The sequence below is a fragment of the Cucurbita pepo genome, chromosome LG01, assembly GCF_002806865.2.
Source record: "Cucurbita pepo subsp. pepo cultivar mu-cu-16 chromosome LG01, ASM280686v2, whole genome shotgun sequence".
Lineage (NCBI taxonomy): Eukaryota > Viridiplantae > Streptophyta > Magnoliopsida > Cucurbitales > Cucurbitaceae > Cucurbita > Cucurbita pepo.
Genome location: NC_036638.1, coordinates 1,767,001 through 1,784,999, shown reverse-complemented (window position 1 = coordinate 1,784,999; position 17,999 = coordinate 1,767,001). Strand labels below are relative to the sequence as shown.

Here is a 17,999-nt window from a genome sequence, read left to right as displayed (position 1 = left end):
TGTTAGATAAAACCTTTGTTTTTTCCTTATTTAGATTCACACGTTTACATTTAATTTACCTTTGACCATTTGACAAACACGTCGAATGGATTAGCGAATTATTAGACGTCAATTTTCGAGGGAGTGGCACAGATTCAGTTGGCCACTCTCCACCCATTTTTAGGATAGGTTGTATTTAAATAGGAAATCTGTTTACAAGATTTCACAACCGGATTTTGAAGAGCAGTCAAACTTTCAGTCCTTCTCTCTCTCTTATTTTAGGCATTTTATCTTTCTTCCAACAACCTCTTATCGACAATATCCTCTCGGTGATTTCCCTGGCCGATTATTGAAATCCAACATCTTGTACTCCTAGTTTTGTGCCCCTTATTAATACACTCAAGACCCGTCCTCCTTTTTAATAAACTCAATTTAAATTCAATGTGCATTGTGTGTTAAAGAAAAAACTATTTTTTCTTCTGATAAGGAAGATGAAGCTATATTTCTTAATTTAAACTGAGGTCCAATTGAAATGGGATAATGAAAGTTTTACGAAGTTGTAAAATTTTAAATCAGATTCTTAGAAGTATTTTTTATGTTTTGTAAAATAGGAATAATTACATTTTAATCTAAACTACAGATGGATGCACGAACAAGCTATAGTAAATCAGAATATCATTTCATAAATCTAATCGCAATATTTCAAAGGCATAATTGTTGAGGGTCGTACCTTTTCATAGAATAATTTATTTTAAAGATCAGTAGGATTTCACTTTCTGCATGTAGTAGAGTAAGTAAATTTTTGAGAGCTTTAGAAGCTAGGCGATATGCATTTTAATTTAAATCGAGAAGTTTTTCTTACCTTCGGAATCACCTTGTGCTTGCAGGTCTGTCAGCTAATAGTAATCTTGCTGCTGACATAGCTTTTGAATGCTTAAACAGCCTGAAAGAGTATCTCTACGATCATGTTGATGATCTGCAGATGTTTTTTTCACTTACGTTTCCTTTACTCCTAGTTTTACCCAAGGTTTGTAGCGTTGCTGCCTAGAACTTGCATCTTTGAACTACTTTTAGCCTATGATGGGACTAATTAATTTAGGTAGCTGCTCAAATAAATTACTTGGGTTTTTATGCTTCTGTGTTTTTTGTGCTAATCACAGACTAAGAGATTGAATTTGAAGGCTTTGGAATTGGCCAAGGAAATAAAGTGGCCTTTTTACCAGAATCTTGCTGGTGTCAACACCGATATGGTTAGTACTGCTCTATTGGATTGAGTTTGGTTTTTATTTACAGATAATTCAGCAAGAATATTCTGGCTGTGTTCTTCTGAGCGCTGTGTTGAAATTTTATCCCTGGATGGTAGTAATTAGATTTTGGAGATATCTTCCCACCTTGTTTAGATTTACTCAGATGTCTGGGCTTAAGAAACTATGCTTTTTCGTCATTTCTTTCCTTTCTTTTCTTTTCTTCTATAAGAAACCATGGTCTATTTTGCTTGTTGAATTAAAGTTATTTAAAATTTATGGAATTTTAAGCTTTAGAACCAAAGTAAAGCATCATTAATGGGTAATTGGCTTGAAGCCTGAAGGCGTATATAATAGGCAAAAAACAAAGTGTATGAAAAGTTATAGAAGATTCAGCAGCATTTTAATCAATCCGAGTGTTTAAATCATGAACTAAGAAATAAATAAAAAGATATAAGGGTTACGGCATCATTTCCACATTTTTTTGGTGTCGAAAAGTGTCTGGTTTTCACAGAAATAGTATTTACTTTCTGATATTAATTTTTTTTTTTTAATTTGACAATTTGAAGGCAATAGAAGTGCATCATTTATACTTTGTACTTGAAACATCAAATGCTCAAAAGATTTAGAAACATATCACCTTGATCTTGTTCCTTTCAGATTATCCCTAATTACTTAATATTTTTAATAAGAAAAAAAATGTATTCATTGATAATTTCTATGGATCACAAAAAGCACATTTCCGATTTGACGGGTAGTAATAACAAATGTATCCATTGTTAATTTCTTTTTCTAATCACAGGCCTTGCAGCATGGCAACATTAGCTCAATGAATATGGATGTTGTTAATAATTTGGCAAAGTCGTTCTTGTTACATCCAGAGGAATATACTCCTTGGCTGATTGAGAGTTGCAAAGCTTGTGATTCTTCCAGAGTACTCTTTCTCCTTGTCGTGCTGCAGTCAACTGTCATGCAAAAAGACAGTAGGATCTCGTTCTTTATTTTTTTCTTTACATACTAAATTTCCTTTTCTTTCTTTAAGTACGGCTGCAGGTTTTACTGACATGTGCCTTTCTAGTGTTCTGCTTTCATTCCTTTGGTTTGAATTATATATGATTTTTGATCACTATGATGTTTTCTTTATTTTGATTTTGATTTTTTATTTTTCCCATTATAGGTAACACCCAATTTTGGAGCTTCTTTGAAGTTCTTTTCCCTGTTTTGAAGATTGAATGGGACGTGTATGAGTCTACTTATGGTGCTTCTATTGATAAGGTACTGTTGTTTTCTTCAATTAATTGATTTAGAACTGACCTTTTCTCTTTGAAATACAAAAGTTGTTTGATTTTGTTGGTTTATTTAATGTTCTGTTATGTTTTGTTTTTATTGAATATGTCCTGCTATTGTTGTTGGCAGTTCAAAACTGAAATGTTAGATTGGGACTGCAAAAGATTCTTGGATCAGTTAGTTAAAGAGGATCACAATGAATTGAATGCTGTTGCTCTTATTAGCATATTTTGGAGACTGTTAGATGCATATATATCGTCTGTGAATGCAGATATGGTTCTGGTTAGTGGATTGGCAGTGATTTGGTAGCTTCAATTAATTTGATGAGATGAGTTTTTACGACTGATATCAAGACAATTTTTTGCTGCAGGAGAAGAAGGAAAAATGGATTTCCATGTTCAGTGATTTGTTTGTGTTGTTTGCAACCTCACGATTTAAGCATGTCTTCAAGGAACATCTCCATTACCTTGTCAGAAGCTTCAAGATATCTCCTGTTCATTTGCTGTCTCGTTTTTTCACTGACGAAGGTGCTCTTATTTATTTTATTCAACTTTTTTTTTTTTGTTGTATTGGATGATTGACCTTGAAAATATTTTTACATACCATATACCTCAGAAAATAAATTTGAGTTTCTATTTCTCAGCATGTTGATTGTTTATCAATATAATCTTGTTTCTATTTCTTGTAATTATTTTGTATCAAGTGTCTGGGTATCTTTTTCGTTGATAATGTAGCTTGTTATATGGCCGATGTGTTATCTTTGTGTGGTAGGTTCAGGAGTTCGTTATTTCATTTATAAAGTTTTGTAAATAATAATAAGTATGAATATGGAAATTCTTGCCAGTCTGAGATATAGGTACAGAAATTATCGTTTTCCCTTTTATATATTTCATTTATCAATGAGATCTTTGTTTTCTCTTAAAGAAAAAGAAAAAAGATATAGGTAGGGTATAAAATGGTAAGTAGAAAGCTTCTGTTGTTATAAGTGAGTAGGTTTTGAAACTTCTGTTTTTTATTAAAGAGAAATTATACAATACCCAAGGTGTGTTAGTGGAGGCTTTTTTGTGGCTGCTGCAAAACTACTTGGTCTAACGCCCTTATGCTGGAGAAACAAATGATCTTTAGAAGGGTGGTGAAGGAGATAAGTACCGTTCTTCTGTCCCTAGATTACTGGGTTTCTAGGAGTGTCCTTTAAAGGTTGGTCCGTAATTAGTGGTTTTTTTTGGCAACTTCTTGCTGTTCTTAGAGAATGTCTCATCGTTTGTTTTTCTGACTGGATCTTGTATTAGCATTTCAATTAATAAAGTTGGTATTTTATAAAAATGTGCGAGTGCATACTGCTGATAAAGCATCCCATGTGCTAACTTGCCCTTTTTATGGGTTGCATGATATCTACATCTGAGGGATACCATTATATTTTGGCTTCAAACAGTTAAAATGTTCGAATTACTTGAATCTGTTTGATCCGTGGAAATTTCTAACTGCATTTGATGGTGATCTCACTACTTAAACTACCAGGTGTTCCTGTTTCAGTGCAAGTTGAGAGTCTCCACTGTCTTTCTTATCTTTGTTCTCAGTCAGAAGAAGGTTTGCGCGTTCAACTCTTTGCTGAATTTCCTTCAATACTCGTCCCACTAGCCAGTGATGACAAGGTAATAAATCCATTATTTCTTTTCGTTCTATGGTTACAGATAATGCTTCTAAGCAGCATAAATTTTAAACAGTTTACCAAGATAGTCTGACATTAGCGTAGCGCCTACTCTTCAAAATCTTCATTCTTTTGACAGTGAGCATTTGACATATTGTGATTCATTCTCATTCTTCTCCCTTCAAAACATGAATTTGATATGTTTCAAAGTATTGACCTAAGGAGACAAAAGATTCTCATCCTGAAATAAAACCATAACCATAGTTCATATCCACCCAAACCTAAAGAAGGCCATTCAATAAAACATACCAAAATACAGGGCATAAAATCAATAAAATCCACAAAATATCTCTATCACCAGATTTTCACCATTCCAAGCCTAGCTTTTGTTTCATTCCATGTTTTGGTTTCATTGATGCCATTTGCTATCCACTTTTCCAGGATACCAGGATTGTGGCCATGAACTGCATTGAAGGGCTACTTTCATTACTGGATCATGCGAACTTTTCTTGCAAGAAAAATGGTTATTTTCTATATTGGATTAATTTACAAGCTTGTATTTGCATTTTATCTTTAATTTACTTAATTTCGTCTATTAAATGGCAGGAAACAACGCAATATGGAATCACTTTCTAGATAAACTTCTGGGTCTGATGGTTGAGCAAAAAAGACTCGTATTATCTGACATAAACTTTCTCCCTTCCTTTCTAGCATCTTTGCTTGGTTCATCCTCAGACACCTTAATAGTTCCTCAGAGAATTGATCAGAGGTGTGAATCTAATACTTCACCTCTATTTAATTTCAGTTCAATACAAAATTGTGCTTTCAATAGAATTGATCTTTTCTTTGACATAGCTATACGTATGATGTAAGTGGTGTGCAAGTATGCATGATCATTGCCAAGGTCTCTTCCTTTTGTAGTGACATTTGTTCAATATATCGACAATGTTCAGAATGCGAAGTTGCCAAAGAACATGCTCATGGTTTATTGTAATTAGATCTCCAATTGCAATGGCGCTTTTCTTGTAGTCAAGTCTCTCTCTCCCCCGCCATTTTTTTTTCCAACTAGTACAATCTTAGAGCGTGAGCTGAGAGATTTTAGGGGTCAACGCTCTGTGGGGTTCAACACTCATTTTAAAGAGAGAGACTTGACGAGTGTTTTTGAGTAAGGTGAGCTGAAAGATTACTGCCTTCACGACAATTTCCTCTGTATATTTTCAATGGTTTAGACAGAGTTTCCAGTAAATTTTGTGCGTTGGTGAGTAGAATTATTCCTCTCTCTGCTCTGTATTGTGTTTGATTGGGGCACCTTTGGCAAGGGGATAGGGTTCTTCACATCTCTAAGTCCAAGCGAGGGATCATTGCACAAGACAAGTTTTTTTTTTTTGTACAATTATATTGGGAGGTTTTCTATTTATATTTGCATTTTGTTTGTTATGTTAGTCGGGTGCTAGGGTATGCTCCTAGCGGAAAATTCGAAATAGAAAATCTATATCTAAGAAAGGTATAACCATTGGAATAATAGTATCCTGTTTTATACCTTTCACCTTAACTTTTCAAATATTAATGAAAATTGGTTTCTTGTTTAAAAAAGTAAACAAGATTCTACAGTATAGCTTACTGGATGACAAATTCATTAGAGGTGAAAGGTTGTTGAAAAAATGGATGTGAAAGTGAAGGATAAAGCATTCCCTTGAACCTTAATCAAGGGAATGAGAATAATGCTCAAATTTCTTATCATATCCCTAACCTCTGTACCTTGTTTAAAAAAAGGCCCTAAGGCACTTTAATTGGCACAAATAGATGATGAAGTAGAATAAATTATGAATTGATTTTGAAAGGGCAATCCACTGTGATAATTTAGTAAATGGATTCAGGTATGGTGATGTTTTTGGTTCTTGACGAGCTTTTTTGACTGGACCTTTTTGCACTGGCCCCTTGTGACTTGACAATTGGGGAATTTTTTCCTAATGTTTTGGCCGTTTATTTGGAGCATGTAGCATTCTTTGCCTGTTATTTTTAATTCCAGTGAAATTTTCATACTGAACTTTTCTCACGCTGGATTGTTGTTCAATTATTTTGTATAAGAAACAAAAACCGAACAACTGAAATTAGTTTTTTGATAATCACTTGCTAACTTATTGAAATACCTTTTCAGGTTTGATAAAGCTACAAAAGAAATGATTCTGGCTTTCATTTTGGGTTATGCTTTACAGCTTTCTGATTATGGGAAGGTTTGGCCTGCCTGTCCTTTTTCATTATTCCGTAGTATATTATTATGGTCCTCAGATTTCTTGGGTGATTGGTAAAAAAATGATTTATAGACAATGTAGGATGTTCGTAGTTTTAACTTTTGATTTCCTTCAATTATTTTAATGTCTGGAATTTGAAGACTTGGATGCCATTATTTTTCCAGCTGAAAATCCTTTCTCTGTTCAAATCGATGGGAAATGCTATTCTGCACGTTAAGGAAGTTGAGGCTCTGTTATCTCTTCTTTTGGAGAGACGCAATAGATATCATCTTGAACTTGACAGGTCCATTCATAACTTGTCATCAATTGAAGTTTCCATCTTATGTCTTCTGCTTGAGGTGAGTTGATTGATACTCTAGATGCTTGTCTTGACAAAGTCTGTTACTTTCGTATAACAATTGCATTAATGAGAAATTCATGGTCATTCTAGTGTTGTGCTACACCATCTTCTTTTGATTGGCACATTTCTGAAGGTTATTTGTTGAAGGCATTGCAAGTAAGAAACCTTTCAAAACTTGAGTTTCAGTTCTTTATCTTTGTTTTCTTCTTCTTTTCTTAATTTGTTTTCTTGGATTTAAAATATACATAATAAAATGTTTGGTTGGTCGTTTTACTTCCCAGTTAAATGGTAGCAGTCCAAGTGAAGATGCAATTGTACGTCCTTCTTTAGCTATCTTGCAAAAGCTGGATGATCGAATATATAGCATGATGGAGAATGAAATGCAGGTTATCTTCATCTCTGAACTTGAGTTGATATTTATTTATTGTAAAATGTTACATCTCTGCTTACTGTATGGTTAGGCTTATCTTGTGCAACCGACATATTTTTATATGTTATGGTTTTTTAATTTAGAATTTGCAATTGATATGCATCTGAAAATCTACTAGTCACCAACAAACATTTATTTTGTGAAGTAAAATGTTAGGAACTGAACATTTCATTTCATGGCATCTTATGACTAAAATTTCTTTTTCTGAACCAAGATACAAGCAATTGTTAAACATGGAATGTTTATGGTTTTAATACGAAACATTTTTTTTAGAAATAATACAAAACATTTTTTTAGAAATAATACAAAACATTTATTCAGAAATAGTACAAAACATTTATTCAGAAATAATACAAAACATTTTTTTAGAAATAATACAAAACATTTTAGTATGTTAAATTTATAGCCTCTTAGTCTGGCCTCGTGAATACTTTTGAATGTAACAAGTTATATTTTTTCAGCATAAAAATGGAAATGAGTGAATAAAAAATAAAAAAGGATTGTTCCAAGAACAGAAGATATGGCAAGAGTAGCGGCATTTGTCCTAGCCTCTAGACATTTTCTTGAACAAGATAGAATAGCCTCTTGACGTTTCCCCTTCTTCCTCGTATCATTATTTATTTATTTGTTGAACATTAGTAACCTTGTACATGAGCTGATTGGACTGAGAGGCTGTGATTTATGTGTTTTCCTAAAATGATAAACTTGTCCGGCTTTAATTAGACTAGCATGGTGCTGCCTGCCGTGATGTATCCTTTTATAAATTTTCAAAGAGTGTGCTACCATAAGTTTTCACATTCTTCTTTTTGGGCGGTAGGTGCATCAAAATTTGTTTATGTTGATAGTGTATTTGCAATAAAGTTCGTAGGAATGACAATCGTAACTGATGAAAGTAATTCACCATTCAGCTGATTGAAGGTTTATTTTCGGAGTTTAGGTTTTGTTTTGGATTCATGAATTTTTATGAAAGACTATTTCAAGNTAAGAAGACATTTCACTAATATTTGAAATTTACAAATAAGAAAAAAAAAGAAGATAATAATCCATGGGGTCACAAAAGGCTTCCCAATTTTCTAGAAGGGAAGCATAGAAATTCAATTATTTAGTTGCAGCAACTGATAACTATACTCTTCTTCAGCTGCTAACTAAAATTTTCTATCTTCATTTTGGATGCAGGAATTGCTGTTTTCAAAACTTGTTTTGTTATCTCAAGATGCTGACAATAATGTTCAAACTGCCACCCGAGAAGCCTTGATGCGTCTACATGTTAGTTACTGTATATTTTAATTTGTTGTTTTTTTGTGATAGCATTAAGCATGATCTATCCTGAAAATTATTGCTTTTGCCTTCTAGATTTTCAGCTCATTCGACTTAGTTAATTTGAATTAAAGTTGCCGATAGTGTAGTTACTAGGTAACACTCTTGTTTACGTTTTACCTGTTCATATAGGACCTTGGGACGTTTTCCATGACTAAAAAATAAACTCTATATATTTTGTCAAAATCATTTTGAATTTATTTTTAATTAAATTCTCAAATCCTATTAATTAGAAAAATTAATTCATCCTTTTAAGAGGAGAGCTTTGTAATAACAATTTTTTGGTATCATAAAGAATCAATCCATCCTTTTTTAGGGGACAATGTGCTTAAAGTCTACAATTATTAAAAGTAAGATTGGTTTTATTTTTTCATCTGTTCAAATGCAAAATTTGCATTAGTAGTTAATGTTTACAGCTGTGTGTTTCTTCCTGCATTTTAGTATCATTCTCATTGCCCACTCTCTTAAAAAAAAATAATAATAATAAAAAAAGAATAGAGAGAGAAAGGAAAATGACCTAGTTCTTCGATGAAAGAGGTAAAATTAGAGATTACTTCTTATTTTGTTATTTATTTATTTTTTTTTTTCCTTATAGGAGTTTTGTATGGTAATTAATGTTGATTTACCTGTTTTTCCCTACGTATTGGTATAATTTTTATTGCTTACTCTTTTCGTTTGTGGTACTGAATGCTGTTTCTGAGTCAAGGTGAAAACCGACATATTTAGAATCACGTACTTCAAATTTGCATTCTACAAGTTATGCATCAATGCAAACAGCACGAGAAGCTTATACATTTGTTGTCTCTTTTTCCTCATTTATCAATCTTACAGTATTTTAAAAAAATGCACTTTAGATACAAACTGATAGTATTGCAGTAGAGGGAATTTAATATTGTTTCATATTGAATATTGTAGATTACTACCTCCACCATCAGCCAGATGCTGAGTTACATGTTGAAATGTGAAGGTTTTGTTGGCAGTTTGGTGGATAGGAAGAAGAAAAAGAAATCCCTCGAGTATCATGCATCCAACTCGCCCTATGATATGATTTGTAAAAAAGAGAACACATTCTCTTTTTTAAGCTCTGTTCTTGATATTTTGCTACTGAAGAAGGACATGGCTAACAGGTGTTTTAATTTATTTTGTTTAGATCATATATTTTCTTTGTTGAAGTACCTCTGCTTATTGCAATCTTGAAGTTCAGATCAGTGTTTTTTTTTTAAGTCACACTATATAAAAAAAATATACATATACACAATAAAGAAACCTTCATGGGAAGAAATGAAGTTTTAACGAAGACAAATATGTAAACATAAGTTCAAATATTAGTCTAGAGTCAATACTCCATAGAAAAACATGAAACCATACAACACTACTAAAAATAAGAATCTTTCTAAATATCAAATTTATTATCACTAAATAGGTTTTCAACCTTGTTCTCTTCATCATTGGACTTTTAGCCATCTGTATCTTCTTATTATGTCTTTGAATCATCCAAATTTACTGGTGTGAGTGTGGGTCGTGGGTCTCATGGTGGTGGCTTTGTGGAGGATGAACATGGAGCTTTAGTCTTGGTTCTTGATGTAGCTCTAGAATAATAGACAAGTTCTTTTGCTCTAGCAACTCTTGAAACATTGCCCCATGTTAGGGAATCATCATTCTCTTCAATATCCTTTAAAAATTGTAAAAATTCTAAATGCAGAAGCCCTTGCATTGAGGGATTTTATAATTTTTTCTAATAACTAACCTAAATGCGCCATTTGTTTCATTTTTTTTTTTTTATAAAAAAAAATTCAATAAACCCTTGAGGCGTGCTGAGTGTGTGCCTCAAGGGCTTCATGGAAGGCGTGTCAAGGCAAGGCATATCACATGCGATTTGTGCATAGGTGTGCCTTGGTGCGCCTTTTAAAACGCTGGTTTGGATTCAATATTTGTTAGTCATTCCCTTATAATTTTCACATTCATGATTGTGTTGCAGGCAATCCCTTATAGGCCAATTATTTATGCTGCTTGGAAAAGTTTTTTCTAAGGATTGGGGCAATGCTGCTCTTGCACTTGATGAGCAGTCAAACCATGCAGTATCTAGCGTTTCTCAGGGCATATCTGATGCAATAGGCTACATAAGGCAGACAATCTTAATAGTTCTTGAAGATATCTGTTCATCAGTTGCAACTACTACCCCACAAGAGGTGCATCTAAATTTTGACAGTCAGTAGTTGTACCTGCAATTCTGTTATCTGACTTCCTGTTAGTGATTTTCTTCTTCTTCTTCTTCTTTTTTTTTTTTTTTTTTTTTTNAGATTCAGTGGAGAAAAGACATCGATATCAAATTGTTGATTGATTGTACTCATTTATCAAAGGATGGAGTTACCCGTAACCATGTGTATTCGTTAATTTCCTCTGTGGCAAAATCTATCCCAGAAAAAGTTGTGGAGCATATGCTGGATATTCTTACTCTCATTGGCGAATCTGCTGTCAGACAGGTGATAAACCTGTGTTCCTGAAACTATGTTTTATTTATTTATTTAGTAATAATATTAATGTGTTGACTTTGGTTTTTGTTTGATGGAGGGTTTGAGGGTTTGATGATTAGAGATTTCACTTTGGATAGTTTCATTCTCCTATGTTTGGTTTTTTTTAACCTCAAGGGTGCCCAAGTGGCAAGTTACAGATGTGTTTCAAGTTTCCATGCAGTTGGCCTCGGACAAAGCCTCCTCGAGGATTAGTGGGATGGACCATGAACATAATGCAAATATCCTCACTATATAGAGAGAGACTTTTGAGTATTGAATTTCCTCTCCTGATAATCTTTATTTTTCTTAATGATTTATTAAATCTTTTTTTAACAATTTAAAAATGCTTTTCAAGTTTTTATAGTATTTGGTAGAATGGTTTTAGGATTTCCATAAGTTTTTAAAGCACTTAATCTACTTTTAAAGAAAATACACCAATTTTTTTTTGCCTTCCAAAAGTGCCACATGGAAGAAGTTATCTCCATTAAAATTACCACTCTGAAATGCATATTCGAATTTTAGACAAGTAATGTTGAAGAAAAGTTGAACACAGTTATAATGATTAAGAGAGAAGCGTAAGTCTGGCCTAGTGGCTTCCGAGGTCTAAGTTTGGAAAGAAAAAAGGGGGAAAAGGACGGGATTGGCATTCCTATGAGGAGAAGAACCTATGATTAGCTTTCTAGGTTGTTTCCTAGTCAGATATTATACTTTTTGTTATCTGTCTGTAGGTTGATAGCCATTCAGAGCGTGTACTTGAGGATCTCATTGCTGCTGTTGTTCCATGTTGGCTGTCAAAAACTGAGAACATGGATAAATTGCTTGAGGTAATTCTTGATTTTTGTCATGCAAGTCTATCTTTAAGATTGAAGGCGTGCTTCTTTTAATCTGTGAGCTTGTGGCCGTTTGTACTTCAGACTTTCATTAGCATACTGCCTGAGATTGCTGAAGATAGAATGTTAAAAATATTCCATTATTTGTTAAGGTACTCTTTTATTATTGATTTTTCTCATTAATTTCTCTTCAATTTTCTACCATTCTAATTGACCAGCCTATTTGCAGGATTGTTGGGGAATGGAAGGGCTTGGCTTCGTTGCTTTTGCATCTCTTTAAGTCACTGGTTTCGAAGTTACCTTCCTCTGAAAATTTGCATGGTCTGGACGGTTTCATGTCTTTTGTACACAGAGAACAGGAGTATGTGTTTGCATTGCATATTTGTGAAAAGTATTCATGCTCGACTTGGCTTCGTGCTCTTGCTACAATGTATAAACACATAGGTCTGGACGACTTTTGTGTGGAATCACTAAAGCAGTTGTTTCTGGCAACAAACTTTTGTCTTGACAAATTGCAAGGTCCAGAATTTGCTTTCAGATTAGCATCACAAGAAAACTCGGATGACATACAGGTAGAAAATTTATGAGTTACCGCACTTATGTCTTTCTACTCCTAATCTCATGGTTACCAGTAATCTTGTATCAGCCATGACTTCTGCATGCTAACATTAGATTGGTTTAGCGTTGTGCTTCTCACATAATGAATCTAACATGCATAGCATGCTTTACTTTTCTCTGCCATCTCAATGATACAATTCTCTTGGAAAATTTTCCTTCACTTGATTCGATCTTCCCTCTAATTTTGATCTTTCCTTGTAAAATTAAGGTGCCAATGGCTGTTAGTTGGCAGTTACATCTGGCTTGGTTGATATTTTTGTATCTTGGGATTGAGAAAGTTGAGCCTTGTTTGGGTATGCAAGTCTGTTTACCACTTGCTATGAGGTTACTAATCCCGAGGGCTCTAAACAAAACTTGTGAAATGTATCATTTTTGGTTCCGTAAACCTATAGATCATCAAATATATGATATGGAATTTGAGGTTTGTATAACCCATTTTATTGTACAATCACACCAAACTCAGGTTTTTCACCGTTAGGTTTCATAAAGACAAACTTGTTTGAATGTGGAACAAGTATGGCATGTATATATTTCTTTGCATCACTGGACATAAACTGTAAAATATGAAGCAGGTTACCTAGTAGGTCTTTCCAATGAAATATGGTCGTCGTTCCTTTTAATTCCTTAATACTGGTCTTTGGTATCTCTTTATATCATATTGGAGGTATGGTAAGGTTTGGATTTCTTTTTAAAATATTGACGTCCATAATTTGGCATTGTATAAATTTTAGGTTAAATTATTAGTCGTCAGTTTTGCATTATGTCTTCTCTTTTTTTTCTCCAATCAGTCCAAATTAGTAGTTCATTTCTAGTTAATTATCTTCATCCATAGACACAGTAAAGCGCTGGTATAAACAGAACTTAAAAAGTCGGTCAAATTTTTTGTTCAAGAGGAATCGGTGTGGAGGGTTGTCAATGGAAAAAAATACGTAGTTCGATGACTGGGCTTGCTGTTTAGTCTGTGTTTTTGAAATTGTGGTGCTGGACCTCACTGAAAAGGCAACTTTATGGGTTTCAAATATTCACTTGCTAGTAGACGGGATAATTTTTCTCTGTTTCTATAACGAGCAAATTTTCTTTTGCAGAGCATTCTTGGAGAACTACTGGAGCAGGTTGTTTATCAAGTTCAACTTGTTGATACAAGAAGCCAGGAAATTGGTATTCCGGTGGCTATCAGGAAGGAAATAAGAGAGAATATGCACGCTATTTTGAGGAGTATCACTAGGGTTATGAGTCCTTCAGCCTTCTTCAGAAGTACCATGAATTTGCTTGGCCATAATAATAGAAATGTTGGGAAAAAGGTACATGAACTAATCTTGTTATGTTTTTTTGTATTCTTTCATTGATCTCAGTAGAAAGTTTTCTTCTTTCTTCTTCTTTAAAATATATTTTTATAAATAATTCATTCATTTATTTTAAGGTTTACATGCGTTGGTGATTATTCAGTAGCTTATTTTATGTCAATTACACCCATGTAGCACAATAATACCCAAAATACAACACGCCTAACCCATAATAATAATAATATATTAATATTAAGGTTAAATTACAATTTTGGTCTCTCACACAATTTTGTTTCTCACGGTTTGGAGAAAATTAGAACTTAGTCCCTCTGATTATAATTGTTAGAATTAGTCTTATGGTTTGATAAAACCTAAGGACTATTTATGAGAGCTTCATCAAAATCATAGGGAGTGCGGATATATCAAATTGTAAGGATAAAATTCTAAGTTTTAAAACCTCATGCACCAAATAATAATAATAATTTGGTAGATATTAAGTATATTTATATGGAGTGCATTTCATGACTGAAGTTTTTGTTTGATCTGGCATGCTAATGCATTTTCTTGTCTTTTTGTGTAAATATAACATTTCTTTATAACGTAGCTCATAAATTTCACACTTACACCCTCTTGCAGGCTCTCAGTCTTCTATGTGAAACAGTTAAAGAACACAGCGGGATAAAGTCAAAGAAGAGGACCAAGAAAGAGAAAATTTCTGGAAGTCCCTGGCTTCACATGGATGATAGTTTTCTCCAATTATTTGACAGTATATCTTCGAGAATTGTTCACTTAATTGATGATTCTACTAATGCTTCTGATAGTTCTCTTAAAGTAGCCGCAGTTTCAGCTATAGAAATTCTGGCCAGTGCATTTCCTTCTTACCATTCAACTATCAGTGTTTGGCTAGCGTCAATTGGAAAATATATTACTTCAAACAACTTAACTCTCTCTTCTAGCTGCCTTCGAACATGCGGCACACTGATTAATGTACTGGGGCCAAGATCATTGAGTGAGCTGCCCAATATAATGGGAAAGGTAATAAATGTGTCTCGAAGTTGTGTCGTTGAGAATACAAGAGGCAGTTCTGAAATATCAGTTCAATCATCAGACTTGAGGGATTCTGTTATGCTTTCTGTTGCTATAACTTTGGAGGCTGTTGTAGAGAAACTCGGTGGATTTCTAAATCCTTATCTTGGAGATATGTTAGAACTTTTAGTGCTTCATCCTAACTTAGTATGGGGAGCAGCAGATTCAAAGCTGAAGTTGAAAGCTGACTTTATACGGAACCTTCTGACAGAGAAAATTCCTGTAAGTGTTGTAATTTGTGAATTTGGTAGGTATTCCTCATATAATTGTTCTTGTTTCATATATCTGATTATAGCCAAATCTATTTCTAGGTTCGTCTTGTGTTGCCACCTTTGTTGAAATTTTTTACTCGTGCTGTTGAATCTGGAGATTCAAGCTTGATCATCACCTTCAACTTGCTAGCAAATATTGTTGGAAAAATGGATAGGTCTTCAGTTACTGCTTACCACACACAGATTTTTGACCTTTGCTTGTGTGCCCTTGATTTACGCCGCCAGCACCCTGTTTCTGTCACAAACATTGACGCTGTAGAAAATAGTGTCATGAGTGCATTGAGTTTACTGACACTTAAGCTTACTGAAAGCATGTTTAAACCTTTATTCATAAGAAGTGTTGAGTGGGCAGATTCAGATTTAGAAGATGGTGCAGGTGCTGGAAGCAAAAGTGTTGACAGGGCCATATCTTTCTATGGCCTAGTAAACAAACTTGCTGAGAAACATAGGTATGTGTGGATTCCTTACAAAAATTTTAGTTTAGTGTTTAAGAGGTCTTTAGAGCAACTCGATCTCTGTGATTAAGTAAATTTTTGTTTCGAGGTTTATGTCTGCAGTGTGTTGCTTCAAGCCTCAGTTTCTGTGTGTTGCTCTTACTCAAAAATTGAAAAGTTTTCTCCTTAATCGGTTAAAAACGTTTTTGCTATTTAGTATTTATTTATTCCTCAAGAGTGGCGTGTTTCAGACAAAACATGAAATGTTACTCTTGGGGACGGTTAGATAGTCTATCTAATACATGCGTGGATTTCCTACCTTTTTATTGGCGTTTTGTCAAGAAGATGAGCATTTGAGTTTCCTTGACATTACCACCCCACTTTTTGACAAACAAACTTTTCTTCATCCGATATTTCAAACTAGTTTTTGTCTTATTTACCAAATATCTGGAGTTTGATCTCTTCACTTATTGTTTTGGCGAGGAGGTACTTTATGCACTTCCAGAATTACTACATGCAATCTAGTTTGATGCTTCGTGCATTCTCTTGTTTTAAGGCAATTACTTGAAGAATATATTTTGAACTTTTGGTTCTTTATTTACTCGAGTAAATATAATCTTGCTTTTTTGGTCTTTTCTATGGGAATGAGGGGTTCGTGTTATATACAAAATACCCTGGTAATTGATAACAATTCTTGTGGCTGTTCCACTCAATTTAGGTCACTTTTCGTCCCCTACTTCAAGTACTTGCTAGATGGATGTGTCCGTCACCTTACAAATTCTGGAGATGCAAAGTATACTGGTTCAATACCGAAAAGGAAGAAAGCTAAGGTGCATGTGAGCGGCGATAGTAAAGAGGAAACTGTCTCTCTTAAAAGCTGGCATATAAGAGCATTGGTCTTGTCATCATTGCATAAGTGCTTTCTCTATGACACTGGGAGCTTGAAATTCCTTGACTCCTCAAATTTCCAGGTTAATGGATCTTGCCTCTCACTTGTTACGAACATAACTGATCTTTATCAACCAACATTTGATGTAACAGTTGTTATGTTGCTGTCTATGTTGTCTTCCTTAGTCTCTGGTTGTTATTAGTTTATTTACCTTCCTAATGATTTTGGGTCATGTTCTTTACAGGTTCTACTCAAGCCCATAGTTTCACAGATGGCATCTGAGCCACCAGAAATGCTTGACGAGAACATTAATGTTCCGTCTGTAAACGAGGTTGATGACGTTCTGGTGAACTGCATTGGTCAAATGGCCGTGGCTACTGGGAGCGATTCGTTATGGAAACACTTAAACCATGAGGTAAAAAACATATCTTTAGTATATAGTCTGTTTTTTTTTTGTTTTTTTGTTTTTTTTATTTTTATTTTTTATGAATCACTCATTATAAATAGTCTGTTTTTTGAAATTTTCGAACCATTTTACAACTAATTGTCATAAACATGATACAACTAATTTTCAACGATACTTCATTAGAGTATCATGCAGTTCCCCCGAGTATTACGGTCGGTTTTAGTCCATTCAAATTCTATTGTTTTATGATGAAACAGATTATGAACATAGCTGTCTTCTTCCTTTGTTATAGTTGACCACTAGTAAAAGCATGGGCTAGCTTTTTGGGTGTTTTACTTCCACATGTTACAGTTCCCTTCATTAGTGTGTAGACTGGGGACATTCCTGTGCATTGCACATAAAGCCAATTGAATTTGTGAAATTTTCTAATTTCATCTCTTTTAAACTCTTGTGGTAGGTATTGATGCAAACCAGGAGTGACAAGGTCCGTACTCGAATTCTGGGTCTAAGAATCGTCAAGTATCTCGTTGAGAATTTGAAAGAAGAATATTTAGTACTTCTACCTGAGACGATCCCCTTCCTCGGTGAGCTGCTTGAAGATGTGGAGCTCTCTGTTAAATCTCTTGCACAAGATATTCTCAAGGAAATGGAGTCTATGAGTGGTGAAAGTCTTCGGCAGTACCTATAATTCTCTGTTCACTTGGGAGTTCAATGCTTCAACTGAAGAGTAATTGTTGGAAGATGAGGTGATGTTTTAATCAATTCTTGGCTTTTGATAGTGTTTAAACTGGCTTAGAAACATAGAAAAAATCATTAATTCGTGAGGGCAAGTTTTGTATAATTGCCTACAATGGATTAGTCTTAAATCTTTTTCGAGTTGTGTAATATAATCGGGTGTATATCACTACATCATAAGTTGATAGCGATTTGTGGTCTGCTAAAAAAAACGTTTGTTTTTTCGGGTTGCCCAGTTTTTCATTAGTGATAATGAAGATCCTGATACAAAATTTTGGTAAAAGCTTATATTTATAATGTTTTAATTAAATTATGTATTTCAAAATCAAATGGTATGTGTAAATCCACAAGTAATATAAAGTTGGATATATTTCTAAATTATAAAATTCCAAATGTTATAATTATTATAATAAAAATATATAATTTAGATTCAAAT

The 17,999-nt window shown here is 33.9% G+C and overlaps 1 protein-coding gene across 1 annotated transcript in view; it reads left to right on the top strand.

Annotated features, from left to right (window-relative positions):
* Nucleotides 1-17,787, top strand: part of LOC111795012 (uncharacterized protein At3g06530) — a 26,407-nt gene extending 8,620 nt beyond the window's left edge. The window contains exons 14-39 of the mRNA XM_023677236.1: nucleotides 867-1,006; nucleotides 1,140-1,229; nucleotides 2,026-2,206; nucleotides 2,401-2,498; nucleotides 2,640-2,792; nucleotides 2,881-3,037; nucleotides 4,029-4,162; nucleotides 4,600-4,681; nucleotides 4,765-4,927; nucleotides 6,317-6,392; nucleotides 6,575-6,748; nucleotides 6,841-6,906; nucleotides 7,032-7,136; nucleotides 8,357-8,446; nucleotides 9,413-9,624; nucleotides 10,476-10,686; nucleotides 10,798-10,980; nucleotides 11,739-11,834; nucleotides 11,925-11,992; nucleotides 12,070-12,412; nucleotides 13,544-13,759; nucleotides 14,378-15,049; nucleotides 15,139-15,548; nucleotides 16,252-16,504; nucleotides 16,667-16,837; nucleotides 17,286-17,787. Of these exons, the coding sequence (XP_023533004.1) occupies nucleotides 867-1,006; nucleotides 1,140-1,229; nucleotides 2,026-2,206; nucleotides 2,401-2,498; nucleotides 2,640-2,792; nucleotides 2,881-3,037; nucleotides 4,029-4,162; nucleotides 4,600-4,681; nucleotides 4,765-4,927; nucleotides 6,317-6,392; nucleotides 6,575-6,748; nucleotides 6,841-6,906; nucleotides 7,032-7,136; nucleotides 8,357-8,446; nucleotides 9,413-9,624; nucleotides 10,476-10,686; nucleotides 10,798-10,980; nucleotides 11,739-11,834; nucleotides 11,925-11,992; nucleotides 12,070-12,412; nucleotides 13,544-13,759; nucleotides 14,378-15,049; nucleotides 15,139-15,548; nucleotides 16,252-16,504; nucleotides 16,667-16,837; nucleotides 17,286-17,516 (4,775 nt within the window). The 3' untranslated portion in view covers nucleotides 17,517-17,787. The remainder of the gene's footprint in view (nucleotides 1-866; nucleotides 1,007-1,139; nucleotides 1,230-2,025; nucleotides 2,207-2,400; nucleotides 2,499-2,639; nucleotides 2,793-2,880; nucleotides 3,038-4,028; nucleotides 4,163-4,599; nucleotides 4,682-4,764; nucleotides 4,928-6,316; nucleotides 6,393-6,574; nucleotides 6,749-6,840; nucleotides 6,907-7,031; nucleotides 7,137-8,356; nucleotides 8,447-9,412; nucleotides 9,625-10,475; nucleotides 10,687-10,797; nucleotides 10,981-11,738; nucleotides 11,835-11,924; nucleotides 11,993-12,069; nucleotides 12,413-13,543; nucleotides 13,760-14,377; nucleotides 15,050-15,138; nucleotides 15,549-16,251; nucleotides 16,505-16,666; nucleotides 16,838-17,285) is intronic.
* Nucleotides 17,788-17,999: the final 212 nt, after the last annotated feature.